Genomic DNA, 21,147 nt, shown 5'->3' with positions numbered 1-21,147 from the left:
TAGTGGTTAAGAGCGGTAGTCTCGTAATCTGGGGAACCGTGTTCGCGTCCCTGCTCCTCCACATGCAGCTTCTGGGTGACCTTGGGCTAGTCACACTTCTCTGAAGTCTCTCAACCCCACTCACCTCACAGAGTGTTTGTTGTGGGGGAGGGAGGGAAAGGAGAATGTTAGCCGCTTTGAGACTCCTGAAGGGGAGTGAAAGGCGGGATATCAAATCCAAACTCTTCTTCTTCTTCTTCTTGTTATATCAAGGTAACTAGTTCCAATTTACTACACATTAAAAAGGCAGGAGGTTAAAATGCATACGGCTCATGGAACTGCCATTATTTCTCCACCTCATCACTTAACAATCAGATAATCAGCCTGTCTGCCTATGATGTACTCTGCTATCAATCTTTGGATCTTTAAAGGTCTAATAGTCGCACACATCCTTCCCCTTCCACCCCCACCATTACACTTGGTCTTGAGGAGAGTTAAATGGTCTGACAATTCATTGAGCCTGGCCTGGTGAATTTGTCCCTCCAGGAACAATTGATTTTATTGTATTCTTTATTTGCAGAAAACACAGAGATAAAGCATTAAGGTATTGTTGTTGATGTTCAGCAAACCACTTCCTTCCTTTCCTTTTTTGGCACAAATAAATGTCATAGGTGTTACTCAACAAACCATGGATCAGCGACCAGCCTGATAACATGACTCAGACATATCAAAACAAGATTTAAAACAAGGAGACTTTTCCACATTCAGCTAACAGTAAAACCTGCTCATAATCAGGAGGAGTTAGGTGGGAGATGACAACACTATTCATAAATTAGACATATATATATATTTATATATATATAGTTATAGTTATCTCTTACATTGTAAAAGTAAACAGTGCAAAAGTATAATTCCTCAGGTGCCCTTCGGTGTGGAAAGCCTGAGGGTTACTTTTTTTCCCTTTTATACATTGTTACGTGTGTGTGATTTGTAAACATTGCTACCCATCCGCAGTTTGTGTTTTTAGCTCTTGTTCTTAAGAGACCCAATACTCATAATCCATACTATGGTCTGAGAGCGGGGGCACCTTCTTCATGTTAACTCTTTTGGAGACTTCCATTCAAAGAATTAGTGCAAATTTCAGAGAGTAGGAGGGGAAGAAGGAAAATAAGGCAATAGTTAGAAATGGCTCGTATGAGCATTAAAACACGAGTCCCTAATGTCTGCATTACCAGAAGGGCAGGAAGTCCCTCTCCTCCACCAGGCTGATGGAGAGGTTCTTCAATTCCTCCTCAGAGGACACCAGTTTGTAGCCCAGTTGTACCAGCACTTGCTGGCACGCGTTCTGCGTGAACGCCACAATTTCGAACGAGAGGCGGAACCGCCACTTCTCTGCAGTCGCCGCCGAGTTCCGGACAGTCCCGTACTTGTGTTTCGCTGCGGACCGATCTCCCCTTGTGTTGTTCTGTATCCATCGTTCCACATTGCTGTCCATGGGAATGCCAAGGAATTCATACATCTCCTCGGTCTTTTTTAAGGGATTCCTGGCCAGGTCTTCATACCTCACCAGCATGTATTTTCCCTTGAGCCAAGGCGGCCGGTTCAGCCCGGTGGAAACAGAGTTCAAAAAGTCCTCACAGACGGTGGTGAGCTGGGTCACGTCCAAGTTGTAGGGCTTCCTGCCTGTGCCATCCCAGATCCGCCAAAGTCTGTAAGTGTCTCGGAATGTCTCACTCCTGGAAGCCAGGATGCCCCTGGGGTCCCTCACCAATTGTATGATTTTCAAATTGAGCCTGGGGTCCTCCACCAAGGCTCGGAGGTCATTGACCTCTGGCACCCGCACTGTTTTGATAGCAACATGCCCGTGATCCTTACAAGATTCAGTGGCCAGGGTCAGGTTCAAAGTGCCACACTTCTTCACACAGTCACCTTCTTCCAGAGGTATGTCGGCGGATGCCGCCAGTGTCTCACAAACTGGTGGGGAGCACAGAGCTTTGCTAGCCCCCCTCCGGAAGAGCCTGTCCGTCGTGTGGTTCACGGGCTGGGGCTTGATGTAATTTTCCAGGAAGTAAAGGTCACAGTCGTAGAGGCTTCTCAGCAAATCTCGGCCAGCACCCAGCATGATCCGCCGGTCCGTGGAGCCCTTCGTCTGCGTCAGCTTCGGGATCAAGGTGTACTGGACGTGATAAAGGGGCTCAAACAAATAGAAGACATCAAAGTGCTGGTTGAAGAGCTGCCCGACGAAAGAGGATCCACTTCTGGTGGTGGCCAAGATCAGAACATGTGTCTTCTTGGAGGTGTTGTAAGCGACGGTGGGGTTTTCATCACACAGCCGGTCGGCCGATTCAATCTCCTGGTTCAGGCTACAGTTCATTGGGTTGGGAGGCACAGGGCAGCTGTGGAAGGACTTGGTCGTGAAGGTGCGGATGGCTGTGTACTGGATAGCAATGGAGGCCAAAGCAAGTAGGAGGACAGCCTTCCAAGAACATTGCATGGCTGGTCACCTTCATGGAGATTCTTCACAGGTCACTTTAGTATCTGCAACACAAGAGAGTCAGCCGGGTTGAATACGAGACCCCCACAGATAAATTCATGTGCCCGTGAAATCTGAATTTGTGGGTGGACAACATGGTACCCTACAACCTCTTGAGAATAAATTAAGCAAGGATATCAAAACCTGCAAATTATGAACTTAATCTATTTCTAGTCAGTTCTAACAGCCAAGTCTGGGGCTTTGTGGAATTGCATTTGTTTAGCTTTGCTTTTACCTATGCTTAGGATAGGTGAGGAAAGGGGGGGGGGAGTACTTCATGATGAGCAAAGTAAGTGCCTCATTGCCAGAAGCCAGTTAGACCTAAAAGACCCAAGTTCAAATCACTAGGTTACCCATAAAGTAAATCACTAATAAAGTAAACCAGGAGACCCCAGGGTCAGTTCAGCATCTCTTAGATTGACCTACCTCAGACAGCTAAAGGTAAAATGTGCCAGCCTCATCACCCCAGTATCAACAATTCTGAGCTTCTTTGAAGGTTAAACAGAAACACAACACACACACACACACACACACAGACATGCATAGAGAAAAAGAAAGTGCATAGGACTATGGAGCTTGCAGGGCAGCAGCTGAAGAAGGAGAAAAAGGGTTTTCTTGTGTGTGTGTTGCTTTGTGGCTGATTAGCTGCTCTCCCTGTGCAAAGGTCAGAGGGGGCAGGGTTTCTGTTGAGGCAGGTGATTAGCTGTGGGAGGAGCTTATCAGAGCTTGCAGGGCAGCAGCTGAAGAAGGAGAAAAAGGGTTTTCTTGTGTGTGTGTTTCTTTGTGGCTGATTAGCTGCTCTCCCTGTGCAAAGGTCAGAGGGGGCAGGGTTTCTGTTGAGGCAGGTGATTAGCTATAGGAGAAGCTTATCAGAGCTTGCAGGGCAGCAGCTGAAGAAGGAGAAAAGGGGTTTTCTTGTGTATGTGTTTCTTTGTGGCTGATTAGCTGCTCTCCCTGTGCAGTTTGATCCATCTTTTAGATTCAGGGGAGCTGTCTCAAACGTTTGTTGGGGGAGACCTAGGTTTTTTTGGGGGGGAGTTATTTGTCCTGTCTTCACACTTTTTATGATGGAGGACCGCTGTAGCCACCCCCAACGATACGTTCTCAAGATGGAGGGGGAGGGAACAGCTGCAGTCGCCTGCGGTTCCTGCGCAATGTTTGCCATCTTGCCAAAGGTTGCAGGCAGCTTTACCTGCAGCAATTGCATGTTGATTGCCCTCTTAGAAGACAAAGTCCAGCAACTGGAGGAACGTGTAGCTACGCTCCAAAGAATTAGAGAGCTGGAGCTCTTCTTGGAAGCAACAGAGCACACCCTCTCCACCAAGGAGGAGACAGGGGACTCCCCTGAGAAGGAGGCTAGTTCACCAACACAGGAGCCAGATATATGGAGAAACGTGACTCAAAGAAGTAGGAGGCCCAGGGTTCGCTCTGATTGTTTAGAAATACACAATCGCTTTGAGGTCCTCTCCCCTAGCATGGAAAACGAAGAGCAGACTCCATTTAAGGATCTCTCCCTCATTACAGTCGATCAGGTATATGAAGATGAGCAGCAAAGTCAGTCCTCAGGGAATGTGCAGGTGACCTTGGAACGGATAGCTCACGGAAGAACCCCGACCAGACCTAAGAGGAGGCGTGTAGTGGTGATAGGGGATTCCCTACTGAGGGGAACAAAAGCAGTGATCTGTGGGCCTGACATGATGTCTCGGGAAGTGTGCTGTCTCCCCGGGGCTAAGATCCAAGATGTAACTGAACGACTGCAAGGAATCATAAAACCCACTGACAAATACCCCTTCCTCTTGGTTCATGTGGGAACCAATGACACTGCAAGCAATAGCCTCCAGAAGATCAAAAGAGACTACGAGGCTCTGGGCAGGAAATTGAAGCAATTAAATGCACAAATTGTCATCTCATCTGTCCTCCCAGTTGAACGACGTGGCCCAGGGAGAGAGGGAAAAATAGTGGAAGTGAACAGCTGGCTTCGCAAATGGTGTAAACAGGAACGGTTTGGATTCTTAGATCACGGACTGCAGTTTCTTGAAGATGGACTTCTGGCAAGCGATGGGCTGCACCTCACAACGGTTGGGAGGAATGTTTTTGCCAAAAATCTCAGAAACCTCACCAGGAGGGCTTTAAACTGACTAATGTGGGGGAGGGAGACAGTGCTCCTGAAGGTAGGAGTCTATCAATTGATGAAGATGATCATCCAAATGTCATAGACCAAATGGAGCAAACAGCACGCAGACCTAGTGGTGGGAGGAAAAAATCCTTAAATAAGAGACACGGGGGAATGATTAATGGACTTCAATGTCTGTACACTAATGCGCAAAGCATGGGAAATAAACAAGATGAGCTTGAGCTCTTGGTACAGCAAACTAAATATGACATAATAGGCATCACTGAAACCTGGTGGGATAAGTCCCACGATTGGAATGTAATAATGGAGGGATACAATCTATTTCAGAGAAACAGACCAGACAAGAAAGGAGGAGGAGTGGCGTTATATGTCAGGGATGTGTACACCTGTGAAGAGATCCAAGATTTAGAACCTCAAAGCCAAAGTGAGAGCATTTCGGTCAAAATCAAGGGAGAGAAGAATAACAGTGACCTCATTGTGGGAGTTTACTATAGATCCCCAAGCCAAACGGAGGACATAGATGATGCCTTCCTGGAACAGATGGCCAAGCATGCAAAAGGAAGGGAGATAGTAGTAATGGGGGACTTCAATTACCCGGATATTTGTTGGATGTCAAACTCAGCCAAGAGCATAAGGTCAAACAGATTCCTCACTGGCCTTGCAGACAACTTCATTGTCCAGAAAGTGGGAGAAGCAACAAGAGGAACAGCCATTTTAGATCTGGTCCTAACCAATGTTGATGACCTGGTTAGTGGGGTAGAAGTGGAAGGATCATTAGGCGCGAGTGATCATGCTCTTCTGAAGTGTACTATAAAGCGGAAAGGAGCAGCCAAACATACTAGGACTCAATTTCTTGACTTTAAGAAAGCCGACTTCATAAAACTTAGGGAAGTGCTGGGTGAGATCCCATGGACAGTAATACTAAAAGGAAAGGGAGTTCATGATGGCTGGGAGTTTGTTAAGAGGGAGATAGTAAAAGCACAACTTCAGGCAATACCAATGAGACGGAAACATGGAAGGTGCCTAAAGAAGCCAGGGTGGCTATCTAAAGAACTTTTAACTGAGTTAAGATTAAAAAAGGATGTGTACAAAAAAGGGGGGAAACCACCAAAGAGGAATTCAAACAAATAGCCAGCACGTGTAGACACAAAGTCAGAAAAGCTAAAGCACAGAATGAACTCAGGCTTGCTAGAGAGGTTAAAAGCAACAAAAAAGGCTTTTATGGGTATGTTCGTAGCAAAAGGAAGAACAAAGAAACAGTGGGGTCACTCAGAGGAGAAGATGGTGAAATGCAAACAGGGGACACAGAAAGGGCTGAACTCCTCAATGCCTTCTTTGCCTCAGTCTTCTCCGATAAAGAAAACAATGCCCGACCTGAAGAATTTGAAGCAAATGATTCAGCAAAGGAAACACAGCCCAGAATAACTAAGGAGATAGTACAAGAATACTTGGCTAGTTTAGATGTATTCAAGTCTCCAGGGCCAGATGAACTGCATCCAAGAGTATTAAAAGAACTGGCAGATGTGATCTCAGAGCCACTGGCAGTCATCTTTGAGAATTCCTGGAGAACAGGCGAAGTCCCGGCAGACTGGAGGAGGGCAAATGTTGTCCCTATTTTCAAAAAGGGGAAAAGAGAGGACCCAAATAATTACCGCCCAGTCAGTCTGACATCAATACCAGGGAAGATTCTGGAGCAGATCATTAAGCAAACAGTCTGTGAGCACCTAGAAAGGAATGCTGTGATCACCAATAGTCAGCATGGATTTCTGAAAAATAAGTCATGTCAGACTAACCTGATCTCGTTTTTTGACAGAATCACAAGCCTGGTAGATGAAGGGAACGCAGTGGATGTAGCCTACCTTGATTTCAGCAAGGCATTTGACAAGGTGCCCCATGATATTCTTGTAAAGAAGCTGGTAAAATGCGGTCTTGACTATGCTACCACTCAGTGGATTTGTAACTGGCTGACTGACCGAACCCAAAGGGTGCTCATCAATGGTTCCTCTTCATCCTGGAGAAGAGTGACTAGTGGGGTGCCACAGGGTTGTCAGGTTGTCTGTCTGCCTGCATGCCTGTTTTACCACAGAACCCCCAGGAATAGCAATTTAGAGTAGGTTCAGCTTTTCCTTTCTCTGACATTTCTGGGGTGGAGAAGTCTTTAGCTCTGGGATGTATGCAAGCAGTTTATCTTAAGAGATTATACCCTCTCATTTGCTAGAAACAAACCTTTGGACGACGTGTCAACCAAAGGCTGCATCAGAAGAGGCAGGTGTGCAGATGATATGATACATAATGAATGTGCGCACAGATTTCCCAGTCACAGCCACACATACATGGACTCAGTCCAACAGCAAGCTGTAACCTCTCAAGGAATTAGTGGTATGTTGTCTGGAATTATCCAAGGCCTGATTACCAAAACAAATGCAATTTCTTAGCCATCTAACCAACACAGAAAGAGAAACAATGAACCCCAAAGAAGCTTATTTATGAAATATGAGAAATATTCTAGCCCTATTGAGAAGTTATCAGAACTAAAATTAAGTTAAACAACTTTTGTAGCACTTCTAGAACATGAAAGTCTGGAGGGACATCTAACCAAGTTTGTTCTGATCCTGTTCAGCTGAATTATTTTATTTATTATTAATTATATTATTATTTTACATACCATTCATCCATCTGGGATAATAAGCCATTATTGATGCTGCCATTATCACTCCAGGATGGAAAAAAACCCTCAGCAATCAATAATTTCTCACACTCAAGTGATTTGAGTCGCTTCAAGATCAAATGAATTGAATAATGCCATTCTTTGGGATGCTATTAATAGACCTCTGAGTGCCTCTGGGATATCTTGCCTTGCAGTCTATCAATTTTCAGAATACTAACATGATCTCTAAGGACCCTAATTCTTGGGAAAGCAGCAACCCTGCCTTTTGGGTAATGAAGCAACTTCCTCCCCGGAGGCCGTTTTCTGAACCTGTCGGAGGTTACTTTGCTGCAAGGCACGAGCAGTTGCTGAGGTGAGGAAGTGACAGAGAGATGGTCTCCTGACATGGTGTTGCTGCCGCTTAACAGGATGGAATTGAGCGGTAAGCTTGGGTGCACCAATGGAGTTCATCTGGCACTCAACCCGCACTCACATTGATGCACCTGCACTGACCCAGGTTCATGGCTCCCCTGCACACACACACACCCCAGCAAATGGCAGTGATGCTGCAGTTGGGAGGTCAGTTTTGGGAGCTCAGCTCTGTGGCACTGCCTTGCTTGTTGCTTCTGGTGCAAGGCGCTAAAAAAGTGATCATTTTGGACCCAGGGAGTCAGACTACTTGCTAAACAGGCAGGTCCGGTCTGGGAGTTGCCAGGAAGCCCTTGTTTGTTGTGACTTTCTTCTCAGAAGACACAAATAAGAGGAGGCTCTTCCCAGAACTGAATACTGTTCTACCCTGTTCTACCCTGGAGGAACTGTTCTACCCTGGAGCCACCATTTACATATATATATATATATATATATATATATATATATATATATATATATGCTAGCATTATAGAAACACTCTTATCCATATAAGCCTTGTATGTCTTAATAATTCAGGCCCCTACACATCCCATCTTGCTACCTTCCTCTTCATTTCCTCTACAGTGTGGAGTAATTTATCAGCAATAACAGACTCTTCCTCATAGTTACAGGGAGCTATGGAGAAGGGGGAGTCACTCAGCTACAGCCAGCAGCTCCTGCCGCTCCCCTGTGGCTCTGCAAACCATGCTTTCTTTCATAAACTATGATTTCAGCTTCTTATGACGGACTCCGTCCAGACTGCTGCTTTCCTGAGGCATGCAGAATATTGTTTTTTCCTCTTTGCTGGTAGAGCAGGTAAACTGAAGCTAGCTGGAATGCAACTGAACCTATTCCTCCCTCTCATGATTATCTGTGAACTCAGCTAATGCACCAGCAGGAGGTCTCTCTTTTTTGTGTGGCCAGACACGCAGGCAAAAGGAAGGGGCAGCTAAACATTTATGCTGTTTTTCGTTTCATCACCTGCAGGGCAAGACTGAAGCCACAGTGCTTCAAAGGTATGCTTCACCCACCTCACTTCTATATTCCAAGCCAGCACCATATTCCATTTATTATCATGACTCATTTCAAGTCCACCCTCTAGAGAAGAGGGTCAGTGCTTCACTGCATGGCCTGGCATGGTCAAGGGGCCACCCCATTCAAAGTGCCCCATCTCGTCTCTTTAGAACTAATCTGTTTTAAGTTACAATTTGCTGCAGGGCATTTTAAAAAAAAAAAAAATTGTACTCTGGAGCCTAGGGCTTGCCGATCAGGAAAAATTGGCGGTTCAAATCCCTGCGATGGGGTGAGCTCCCATTGCTCAGTCCCTGCTCCTGTCCACCTAGCAGTTCGAAAACACGTCAAAGTGCAAGTAGATAAATAGGTACTGCTCTGGTGGGAAGGTAAACGGCGTTTCCGTGCGCTGCTCTGGTTTGCCAGAAGTGGCTTAGTCATGCTGGCCACATGACCCGGAAGCTGTACACCGGCTCCCTCGGCCAATAAAGCGAGATGAGTGCCACAACCCCAGAGTCATCCGTGACTGGACTTAACGGTCAGGGGTCCCTTACCTTTTAAAGACATCCAAATGCAAAATCCACATACCTTGGGCTGGTTGTGAATGGCACCACTGTTTTCTCTCTGCTAAATACCTGGAAGCTGCAGCTGAGAAAAGAGCTGTCTTTACTTCTATGTATTTTACAAAAAAAAGTAACAATTCATGCAAGCTACCTGTACCTTCTACTTGAGTATATGTGCTTAAGTACAAAAAAAGAGCATAACAAGATGCAGTTGAAAATGGAGTGGGGAATCTGTTCTCTGATTTCTGCAGGCATAGAGTCAGACCCTGCATCCTACTAGTATCAATGACATGGTCATGAAGGAGTTGAAGAGGAATGATGTTCCAATACTACTCATATTGGAATACTGTAATTGAACCTATTTCTTTGAGGATCAACCTCTAATATGAAGAAAAATAAATCTTATGAAAGGTAGAATAGCATTGCCTGGCTTTTATCTCTTTCAGAGTTGTGAATTACAGTTGTCCAAACTAAGGCTGCCCTAGGATCAGTCTTCATTACCTCAGTGAGTCCAATGTAGTAAAACTTTTCTATAATGTAGATCGTCATTTGTGTTTTAGGACTTGAGCAGAAATATCATTTTAAGTTTACAACTGCAGAGGTACTCAAGATGTTTAATTAAATGGTTCTGTCCTGAATATATTATTTTTCTGATTTGATTCTTCTCATCCTAGCTCAAGAGCTCAAGGTTACAATGGTTTTTACCTTAACCTCCCAACTACCTTGTGGCCTATATTAAAACAAGAATGTATCACATGAGATGCACCACCCAACACACCTGTCTGGGCATACAAGAACAAGAAGGCTGTCAGACATATGATAGGCCATCTTCTGTGTTTGTACTGGTGGACCACATGCCATGCAGGCCTCTAGCAAAATAGTAATGCCCCCTCCCCAACATCTGTGAGAGGAGAAGGAATGGAAATGGGGGAAATCTGTGTGCAAGGGAAAATTGTGAAAAAGAAGGGGAGGGGGAAATGGGGTGCAAAGGGGGTTGCAAAAAAGAAGGGAGATGTGGGAATGATGATGATGAAGGTGAAGATAAAAGCAAGGCCGGGAGAATGGGAGGGTATGGTGGCTTCACAGATGGGCTGAAGGTGAAAAGGGTACTTAGTAGTTGCAATGCATGGGAGGAAGAAGGTGCAGGAGGTTACCATGGGGGTGACTTGTGTGTAAGTGGGTTGCACAAATGGAGGGGAAGACATGGACATGGGGGTAAAGATGAAAACAGGGATGCAATGATGGACTGTACAACAGAAGAGAGAAGAGGCTTCAGAAATGGGGTTGGGAAGGTGAACAACAATCTGAGTAGTTGCATGGGGTGGCAAGGGGAAATTCTAGAAGTTTAATCTGGGGAGAATGGCAGGTGAGCAAAGCAAGCCGAAGTGCAGCCCCTAGGTTTGTTTGTTTTTAAATGTATGGATGCAATAAACACATTTTCAAACAGAAGTCTTATGCACTTACACCTGCCAGGAAGATCGGCTGCATAACTCCATCAACTGTGATTGGAGGTAAACAGGTTTGCCACTGCATAATGCACAAAGCAGCCCTAAGAGAAAACACGGAGCAACTAGTGATGTGAGGGGCATCTGTGCCCCACTTCCCAAGCAAAGGTTGCTGCAGTGAGAAATGTCTGTTTACATAGCAGCGGCTAAAGCTCACAGGACTGGACTGTGGAACACGAAACGCTGACAGCAAATCCCAGATTAATTTACCCAAATATTTTCAAACTGCCCTGTTGCAAGCAGGTCCCTGAGAATGTTGTCCTTGGCCAATTGTTTTCCACTTTTGCTCTCGCTCTTTGTGCAGAAGCCTCCCTCTACCCGCTCCCCAAAAGCTCATGTTCCGCCTTTGATCCACAATAGCTGCTCTGAGCATTGCTTAATTTAAACATCCAAACATTTTGCTTTATTGCTGTAATTCATGTACGCACAAATTTCATGTCTCCTCAACAGGCTCCCCTTCACCCCTTGCTGCCCATTAACGCTCAACACCACCCACTCCTGATGGGAGAGCAAGAACAGCAGCTGACAGACAACACAGCAAGGGGATTTCTGGAGTTGACAACATCTCTGCACACAGTGCAAGCTTCAGGAAGCTGGATTGGCTAAGGGTGTGTTAGTATGCAGGGCCTGTTCAACCTCAAAGCTCCTGTGGCTTTAGCATATTAAAATTCCTGACGGGGCTAGAAAAGCACAAAGTTCCTGGTGATTTCTCCCCAGAGAGGACGCTGCTGTTGGCAGACTGTGGCATTCCTGGGGAGGGGTTGTGGGGGCAAGGCAGGGAAGGGAAGAGAGGCTGTCAGTCTCATCTGTGCCAGTTATATAAGGGCAGGGCAGGGCAGGGCTGCTTTTGTGGGCCTAGAGGCTAGCCTCAACCACCAGTGTTTTTATTTATCAGGATTTAATCCCAGCTCCAATAAGTCTGTTAGAGCATCAGACATTTTTCTCCTAGAGGAATGTATAAATAAGATGTTGCAAGACAAGAAGCAGATGTTGCTGCTACAAAGCAGGATGGCAAGTTTAATCCAGAACAACCCAACCTTGGATGGCCAACTACTGGGCAAATCTGGGCACCAAAGACTAAGCTTCATATCAGCAGAAGCTATATCTCAAAGCCATGTGTGCAACCAGTCGCCTTATTAACTCCCAAACCTAAAATTAAGAGTGCACAGATCACACAAACAGCCTCTGCCCTGAATATCTACATTTCTGCAGAGATTAAACTGGAACAACAGACTAAGTAAAAAGGCAATGTTTCAATTTTTTTATAATCCGGTTTCTTTATTTCAATCATATTTCATTCCCAGATCTAAGTGCCTCTTTAAAACAACCTGGTTTAAATGGGTATATGAATGCAAGGCAAGCATATTCAAGTCTGTACTTACGATTGTTTAAAAATGATCTCATTATCCTCCGACAGACCATAAAGCCTGCTTTTTAATGAGAACACACAAAACAGCAGTTAACTTTTTATGCTTAAGATCAAGCATTCTAAATATAATGCAATGGGTCATGTATTTGTTATTGTTCAATTTATGTTTAAGCTAGTTATCAAATAGCATGGATATTTACATTTCATGTCAGGTAGACACTGTTCTGCAATGCTTTGTGCACTTATCTTCAAGTAAATGTTGCTGCTTAGTGTCCTTGCATGTGGGGAAGCAGAGCCTTATTTCACAATTGCTCCCCAAAACAGATATAAATTCTGTAGTGCAAGAGGCATGCAGGCTGAATCACCATAATTTTTGGATTCTGCTCCTGGGTAGTATAAATGCTCTATTTGGTTACAAACACTTGCTGTATTTGGATGCTATAATTATCTGTATACAAGCATGTTCAGGAAATATGAATTAGAAAGTTGGGAATTTGACAAATATGAATAGACCTCTTAATCTGAGATATGCCCAGGAGGCAGAAATGCTGGGAATGCTTCTGCAACTGCTCACTAAAAATCTTTCATCGCTGTTCAAAGTTATGCCACCAAATTAGCATCAACATTTCACACGTCTTTCCTTCACAAATCTTAACCCCCTGAAAGAGTCGACTTCTAGGGCCCATTTCATTTCACCACCCACTTTTGCGCCCAACTAGATACATAATAAGCTGTTTTATACCAGGTCAGACTTGTGCATCTTAACCACTGTTGTCAAATCAGACTGGCAGCAGCTTTCCAGGGCACAGACCTCTGCTTTCACCTGCAACTCAATATCCCTTTAACTGGAGATGCCAGAGATTGAACCTGAAACCTCTTCATACAAAGCCACAGTTCTACCACTAAACTATAGCCCACTCAGGTCATGCATCCATGGCAGGGACCAGAGGAGTAATGATCTCTGGGAGGAGCACAGACAGAAGAAATGCCATTCTGCATCAGCACAACCGGATGCCTTCATCTGCCCCAACTGTAACAAAACATGTCTCTCTTGTATCTCTACAGCCACAGCATGCACTGTAACCTTCCATCAGTTTGACTTCACCAGCAAAGGTACACTCCTTCAATTTCTCCCAAGACAGACAGCTGCCAACTCCTCAGTTCACTGAATTATTTATTTAAGATATTGAAACTCACCTTTCCTGTATAGTTCAGTGTGGCTTACGCCATATATTATACAACGATGAAGAAACAAACCAGCAATAAAACAGTTTAATGTAGAAGTGAAGCACAATAAAAGGCTGAATAATTAAAAGCAAAACAAGACCAGAAGCCTTATATATAATTATGACTGACCCAAAAAGTTTTGACGCCCAGGAGGTCATGATGGGGCCCCCACCATTCCACATGCAGAAGCTGACTGGACTGGTAGTTGATTCACTCTTCAGCACTGGCGATAGGACAGCAACCCTCCACCGACGGGGTGCGACAACCTGCTGAGATAAGATGGCGCCCGGCACACTTCCCCTGTGCTGATGGACGCTTGTGCCGATAGGAAAAACTTGAACTCTTAGCAGAGTTCTTAGCAGAGTTCTGCAGCAGTAGAAAGTGTTGCCTTGTGTGTGGATAATAAATCAGACTGAACACAGGCTTCTTGCTAATCTCTAACAGCTTTTAATGAGAAGAAAAACATCATAAATCAGTCCCGGCGAGAGAGCAGGCATCCTTCTCGCCTCTCAGCCAAAAACGAAAGGAAACTCACACAAAGAAAGATTCCCGTATGTGAACCAAACCACGCCTCAGAATGTGAGACGTCACACAGAACTGTTTAACCCTGTAAGTTCTGATTCTCCTCACACCCCCTCTCATCTCGCATCCTGAGGGAAACTGTGAGTATAACTCACCCCAAACACAACCCTTCACAGAACTCCCCATGTCACTGGAAGGTCAAGGGTTTGGTAAACCCACCAGCTAGGTTCTCCCGGCTCGAACAATACTTGAGCCGTATCCAACCTGCCTGGACACTCTGACATACATTCTGGAAACGTATGTCCAAATGCTTCGTTCTGGACTTGAACTGTCCAGATTTTGCCAACCTAAGACAAGGTTGATTGTCTCCCCAAACAGTTATGGGCAAGTAACAATCCCCACAGATCTCTTGGACCAAGCACCGGTAGAAGTCCAACTCCCTGCACAAATCCGACAACGCACTGAACTCAGCGTTGAACTGTTTAACCCTGTAAGTTCTGATTCTCCTCACACAACCAAGATGGGTCTCCCATTTGTCCCAAACATGGTTTGGAATTGACAGGAAGTTCTCCATGTATTTCCCCAATAAGTAAGCAGGCTGATACGGGAGAAGGTGGTCCATCAGATACCCTTGTCCCAAACCATGTAAGGCTTTGTCCATCAGAACTCTACAGTTATCCTGCATTACTGCCTGTCTCATACTACTTCTGTGTGATGCTAAAGCAGGAAGGAAGTGCAACTGCTATTTATCAACATCTTCTTTCTCTCTGTTCCCCTAGAAGTCAGCAGTCCCACATTGGGGGGAAACCCTGAAAACAATCAACATTCACTTATAGTATTCACATACTTTTCTAGGCAGACATGGATGGATGACAGCTCCTGGTTAATTCTGAGATGCATGGTATTGTACATACTCTACTCAGAAGCCCTCGTTTTACAGCTGGGTCTCAAGTCCCAGCCCCACAGCATATTTAGCCTAGCACTTCTTAGTTAAATAATATCGATCCAGGAGGTTTCTGGTGTGTGCAAGAGATGGAAGGAGATAAACTAGCTTTAGTTCTCTTGCTCTTTGCCATGTTGGGGGGGTGGGGTGTAAAATAGAACAATAAAACAATGAATATGTCACCTCTCCTAAGTACAGTGGCTTCCAGTCAACCCCAGCTTTCCATGTGTATATTTGCTAAAGCACTGTCTCTTGCCCTCTGGTGGCTATCTTCTGACTAGCCATCATCAAAAAGGTTTGGAACTTTCCATCCTATGTTGATATAGGCATGAATCTAATAGGAAGGGGAGGGAAGGTCAGTTTGCTGTTGAAGTAGAGTCCAATATCAAATTTGTTCTTTAAATCCCTCTTACCCTCTAACCTCACTACAAAATCTCCAGCCCAATTTTATTTCATGTTTGATTTCCCACTGCCTGCAACACATTATTTGATAGACTTCATTTCTAGATCACAACACCACTTCTATTGTTTCAAACCTAGTTGTGAACTTACTGGTGAGAGAAAAAACATTTGTTCAAATAAAAACAGAAATTCCACAATACAAGTTATATTAAATGGTGCTAACAGAGAAAAGCAAACCATGGATGATAAAGATTCACCTGATTCCATGTTAGAAGACAAGGACCTTCTCTCTCAGAAACCTGCATTTATTTTTCACTGACATTGAAGCACTGGAGGATTCTCATAAACTTTATAATAGTATTCTTGACAGCTATGGGAGGTTTCCATCCTACATCAATGAAAATCGTGTTATACCTTCAAAGGAAATTAATGCATTGTCATGTTTGCAATTAAGTTTTTATAAGACTGCACCACCATTGCAAATAGTTTTTTTGCTCAGTGATAATGTGTATCTGCCCAGATGGGTAGCTCGGAAACCATAGGAAATCATAGAAAGCTATTTGTGAACAAGGAGAGATTTTCAATCTCTTAAATGTTTAGTGAGAAGAACGCCACACTGATTTGAGTAAGATGCACTTAGAAAGAAGTCACCAAAAGAAACCTGTGCAGGGCAAGACTTGCATTTGTGACTATCTGACCCTAGTTCCTAGAGTCTCTTATGTTAGCATAGCCATAACCTCACTCAGCTTTGGGTGCAAACTAACATAACTGGAGTTTAAAAGGGGGGGAGCCATAGGGAGGGGGCAATCAGAAGCACTGTGATGAGGGAAGGGTAGGTCTATTGCCCAAATCTCTGTTGGCTCCGAGTACACTCCTTTGCTCCACCTCTCCCAGTGAGGCTTGCAGAGCACGAAGCTCTACAAAGAGTCAGCAGGATTATTGTGAAAGGGGGCTCTGGCCACTCCCACACACTTTTTGGGGAGTCCCTTGACAGATGGGGGTTCTATCTCCTGATGCACAATATGCAATCTGAATGACCTGTGAAGGAGACTTGTCATCCCCCTGCCCTGCACCACCCTCTTTAGCATAAGTTTCTAGGACAGGGCACTTGTCTGCATGTGTCTAAGTGTGTGTGTGTGTGTGTGTGTGTGTGTGTGTGTATCTGCCTGCTTGTGTACCTGAATCTGTGGGATGACCACACCACTTTCTGATGACATCCACCACTGGCATGTGGCTCTTCGGAGGGGATGCAGTGGGGCAATGCAGCCCTCAGGCTGAAAAAGATTAGCTACCCCTGCTGTTAACAGTAGGAAAGTGAGCTAAGGATCACTTCAGTTCAGCTGTGGCAGATGCTCATCTCCATCCATGTAAGGACAAGGCCAGCCATGACCTCAAATAACGCCACTTGATTCCTAGGAAAATACAAGCTGATCCACATACAAAGCTCTGTGTTAAGCAGGGACATAAAATAATGGAGTTGCAAAGGACCTTGAATGAAATCTAGTCCAACCCACTGCTCAATGCAAGATCTGCAACACAGGATGCAGCTACAAGCCTCCGAGTCTGGTAGCTATCCAGCCTCTGCTTAAATACCTCCAGGGAAGGATGCCCTCCTTCTTCTTCGGCAATGACTCATAGTCGAGTGTCTTCCATGAACACGGTCCATGAACAGTGAGTCCATAAGTGACTGTGGAGGCCAATTCTGGATCCACAAGTTCTTCCATGGTGTGGACATTGGTTTCCCTACCACCTACCATATCAGTGTGTTCCACTGGCAAATAGTTCTTGCCTTTTGGTAGTTTCTTCTAATGCTTAATACTTGAAATTATTCTCATACCTAAATTTGATTCTTTGCAATTCCCACCCATTAGTACTAGTCCTGCTTTCTGAAGCAACCAGGAACATGCCTGCTCTACATTCTGCATAAGACTAGATATTTGAAAGCTGCTATATTCTCCCACTATACTTCACTTCTCCGGGCTAAACATGCCCAGTGCTTTCACCCATTTCTAGTAGGGCTTGGGCTTCCATCCTGTTCACCTCTTCTGGGCACACTTGTTTGTTGATGCCCTTCTTAAAATATGGTACCCAGAACTGGGCACAGTACAGTGGTGCCTCGCAAGATGAAATTAATTCGTTCCGCGAGTTTTTTCGTCTTGCGGGTTTTTTTGTCTTGCGAAGCACGGTGTCGGAAAAGCTTCAAAAATCACCAAAGTCCTCAAAAACCTCAAAAAAGGCTACCACACCGCGTGCTATGAGTTGCTCCTCGAAGTCAAGTCGCAACTGTATTAACGGTTTTAAGAAAAAGGAAACAAACTTGCAAGACGTTTCCGTCTTGCAAAGCAAGCCCATAGGGGAAATCGTCTTGTGAAGCAACTCAAAAAACCAAAAACCCTTTCGTTTTGCAAGTTTTCCGTCTTGCGAGGCATTCGTCTTGCGAGGTACCACTGTACTCCAGAGACAGTCTTATACAACCTACAGTAAAACTATTACTTCTTATAAACTAGACACACTGTTTCTTTTATTGAACATTGCATTAACATTTTTTGCAGCTGCATCACACTGATGGCTCATGATCAGCTTGTGATTGACTAAGTTATTTAAGTATTTTTCACATGCACTGCTGCAGGGTCAGATCTCTTCAATCCTGAATGTGTACCTTGGATTATTTTTGTACCTAAATGCTGGACTTTACATTTATCTCTGTTGTGTTTCATCTTGTTGGTTTCAGGCCAGTCTTCCAGCCTGTCAAGATCATTTTGAATCCTGGTGCTGACTCTTCTATGGTATTTTCTATCCCCCCAGCTTTGTGTCTTCTGCAGATTTGATGAACACCCTTTCTATAGCCTCATCCAAGTCATTTATAAAATGACTGAACAACACAGAGCTTTAGACAGAGTCTTGTGGTACTCCACTTGAGAGCCCCCTCCGGGCTGATACAGAGCCATTAATAAGCACTCGCTGTGTATGGCTGCTCAACTAGCTGTGGATCCACCTAACAGAAATATCACATTAAACAGAATCAAATGTACATCTGAAGCCCAGCCAAGGAGCACTAATCAGCTGCAGCCAAATGAAATGTTCACTTGCACTTTTTCATAGGGATAAATATGTCCTATGCCCTCACAATTGCATGTTTTTCAGTTACAGACACAAAGGAAGCTTGGAGAGCCCTCAACTGCCAGATTCCTGCACTGAATGTTTAAAGAAAGTGTTTAAGTATGTTGTTTCACTCAGGGATGGGCTGTGCCAAGTCCTTTTGCCTCTCTGTGCCAACAGCGCTGTTACTTTAGCCTCAGACACTAGAGCCTGCCATTGGACTTCACAAACTCTGCTAATGGTGGGGGCGGGTGTCTCAGCTATTTCCTGGGAGAGATGGTTGTCAGAGCAGCCTAGAGAAATATATTCATCCCTCCTTACTTTCTACCTAATTATTATTAGACTTATCAACGTACATTTAAAATTGCTCTCCCTATTTCTCCTGGGCTTGCTGCACATGTTATCAAGTTGGTGTGATTGCCACCAGACTCCGTAGGCATTTCTCCATATAGCCAGTTACCGGCTATACTGTGCACCAACATAATCTGGCCAAATTTTAACCATGCCAAAGCGACACCTCATTTCCACAGCACAGCTAAAGTTAGACCAAGAAATGCAAGACTTCCAATAATGTGAGGCATGCATCATTTTAGCTTTTCAGAACACATCTTTCTCATCTTTTAAAGCTGGTGCCTGAAACGATAGATTCCAGTAGATTGAGTAATTAATCCAGTGCACACAAGATTTCCCTGACCATGGAGAAATCGTACACCATGTTGTTACCTTCTTCATCTCTACTTTGCTTTCTTGCTTGGAGGGAAGCATAATAATAAAGTCCATGTGTAGATTGCTACATGCCATGTATGCGCACTACAAGCCACACCTGCCCAGAGTAGGTATGGGCAACAAAATAAAGGCATGTGCAGTATCCACATCCATGCTTCCCACATAGCCACGACTAGCTTACAAAGTGCAAGAGCAAAACAGCTCCATCACTGCCACCTTCAGAGAGTTGGGCTCTGTCCGTCTCAAACTGAGCAGAATGGGAAGGAAAAATACCACAAGCCGACTCATTGATTGGTGTGGGTGACTCAGCTCTGGGTAGGTGGGGTGCTCTTGCCCTATGAATCAGACACTGCCCTTACATCAAATCTTCACTTAATGTCATGGCGCTTACAGGGGCACAAAAATTTCAAAACCCAAATAATGTGAAAACACCATATCGCTGACAGGTTTGTTTGCTTCTGTTAATTTGTGTGCCAACCCCTCCTTCCACATCCCCCTCAAGCTCCAGCAATGATGACTTACTTTGTCTCTCACTAATGTCACACTTCTCATTAGCTCATATTTCTCATTACTTTTTTGGCCTTAAAGCTTGCTCTCTGAGCAGATTTATATGGTTTCCCCCCACCCTTTACTCCAACACTGGTTGGTTGCCTTGCTGAGGAAAAGCATTTCAACCCACCAGGCATGGTGAACACTGGCTTGGGGGCAGATAGAAAAAATACAAACAGGTATAATAGCACACAATTTTTCACTGAAGCTTCGTGCTGACTTCTTCCTTGTTTCATATTTTATTTTTCATAGTGAGCGTAGAAACCCTCCCTTGGGAATCCCTTCTCTTCCCTCAACACACACACTATTCCCAACAGACGCTGAAGCACCTGGTGTTGGCTGGGCACTTAGTTTCACTATTCCCCTCCCCTTTCCAGCATCATAGATACAACCGTACACATTGGTACCTTCTTTGAATCCTTGCCTAGCTGACAGCAATACTGAGAAAGAGAATGGGAGGATTTCATAGCAACAAGTGAGGTACAGAAATGGCACAATTAGGATACATATCTGCCAGCTGTGCAGCTTGTCCATGTCTCTCTCACATGCACGCACAGCCATATCAGTCTCTGAACCACGAGGCAGGGTTTCACAAAACAACCTGCTGCAGTTGCTGTTGTGGATAAAGTATGAGCCCCCCTTACCCAACTTGATGAAATCCTACATCTCTTTGGCCAGTATGATTCTGGCAGCAGCCCAACCCCTAGCAGCATCTGTACTGTATTTTCCACTACCCCTAAAACAGATTATAATGAACAAGTCTGTTTCCATGGAAACAATACAGTGACTCAGGACTTTGGGCCTCGCTCTAAACATGATTGTCAATAGCAGAAGCTCTGGGAGACTTCAGATGCTGAAGGAAAGAGAGCAGAAAAGCTCCTGACAAGCTGACACACATGCCCCACACAAATGTTATGTACACAGAGAGGGACACAAGGGTACACATGGCTCAAGCCCACTCCAGAGTCATGATTCAAATTCCTCCGCCTGACAGGTCAAGAGCTACTGCAGCATTTGGGAGTCATAACTGCAGCGTGTTTACCAGAAGGTACACACCAGGTTTCTAACAGGCAAGGCACATTCAGCCAAGCCTCCAGTAACTTTAATACACTTGAATGTACACATCGCCTGAATGTACGCCTCACCACATCCAAGGCTTAAGTCTGCATCTGAAGCACATACAGTACACAACTCACCACAACCTCCCCTTCAGTAAGCAACACTCCTGTTCATACCAAATGTCTAATTACAGGAACATTTCTCGCTACAGTACATGCCTTTCAGGCAAATAAAAATACAGTGTATTTCCAAATTCCTTCCAGTTGTGCATTTAATCCAGAGCATTGGTAAAAGGGATTTTTTTAATTTTTTAAAAAAGGATAAACTTAAATTTACTTCTACTCTGCACAAAGTCTTATTCCAGAAGCACGCCAAGCACCTTTCAGCAAGGGAGGAATAATTTATTAACTCCAGCAACTTCTGCTGTGAAGCCCATTGCTTTTTTTTTTTTTACAGGGTTGAGCATTGTTA

At 44.6% G+C, this 21,147-nt stretch overlaps 1 protein-coding gene across 5 annotated transcripts in view; it reads right to left on the bottom strand.

The window, feature by feature from the left end:
• Positions 1-531: 531 nt before the first annotated feature.
• The window catches only part of CHST1 (carbohydrate sulfotransferase 1), a 56,068-nt gene continuing 35,452 nt past the window's right edge, over positions 532-21,147 (bottom strand). For 3 of the 5 annotated variants that reach the window (XM_081002062.1, XM_081002066.1, XM_081002064.1), the window contains exon 2: positions 532-2,517. In XM_081002062.1, coding sequence (XP_080858188.1) covers positions 1,208-2,473 — 1,266 coding nt within the window. In that variant the 5' untranslated portion in view covers positions 2,474-2,517 and the 3' untranslated portion in view covers positions 532-1,207. Of the gene's footprint in view, positions 2,518-6,872; positions 8,073-12,162; positions 12,211-21,147 lie in introns of those variants that run through there. The other 2 variants (XM_081002063.1, XM_081002065.1) reach the window with 2 other exon arrangements.

This window comes from Podarcis pityusensis, assembly GCF_964106645.2.
Source record: "Podarcis pityusensis genome assembly, chromosome: 1".
In the NCBI taxonomy this organism is placed as follows: Eukaryota; Metazoa; Chordata; class Lepidosauria; order Squamata; family Lacertidae; genus Podarcis; species Podarcis pityusensis.
This window is presented reverse-complemented; position numbering and strand designations above follow the sequence as displayed.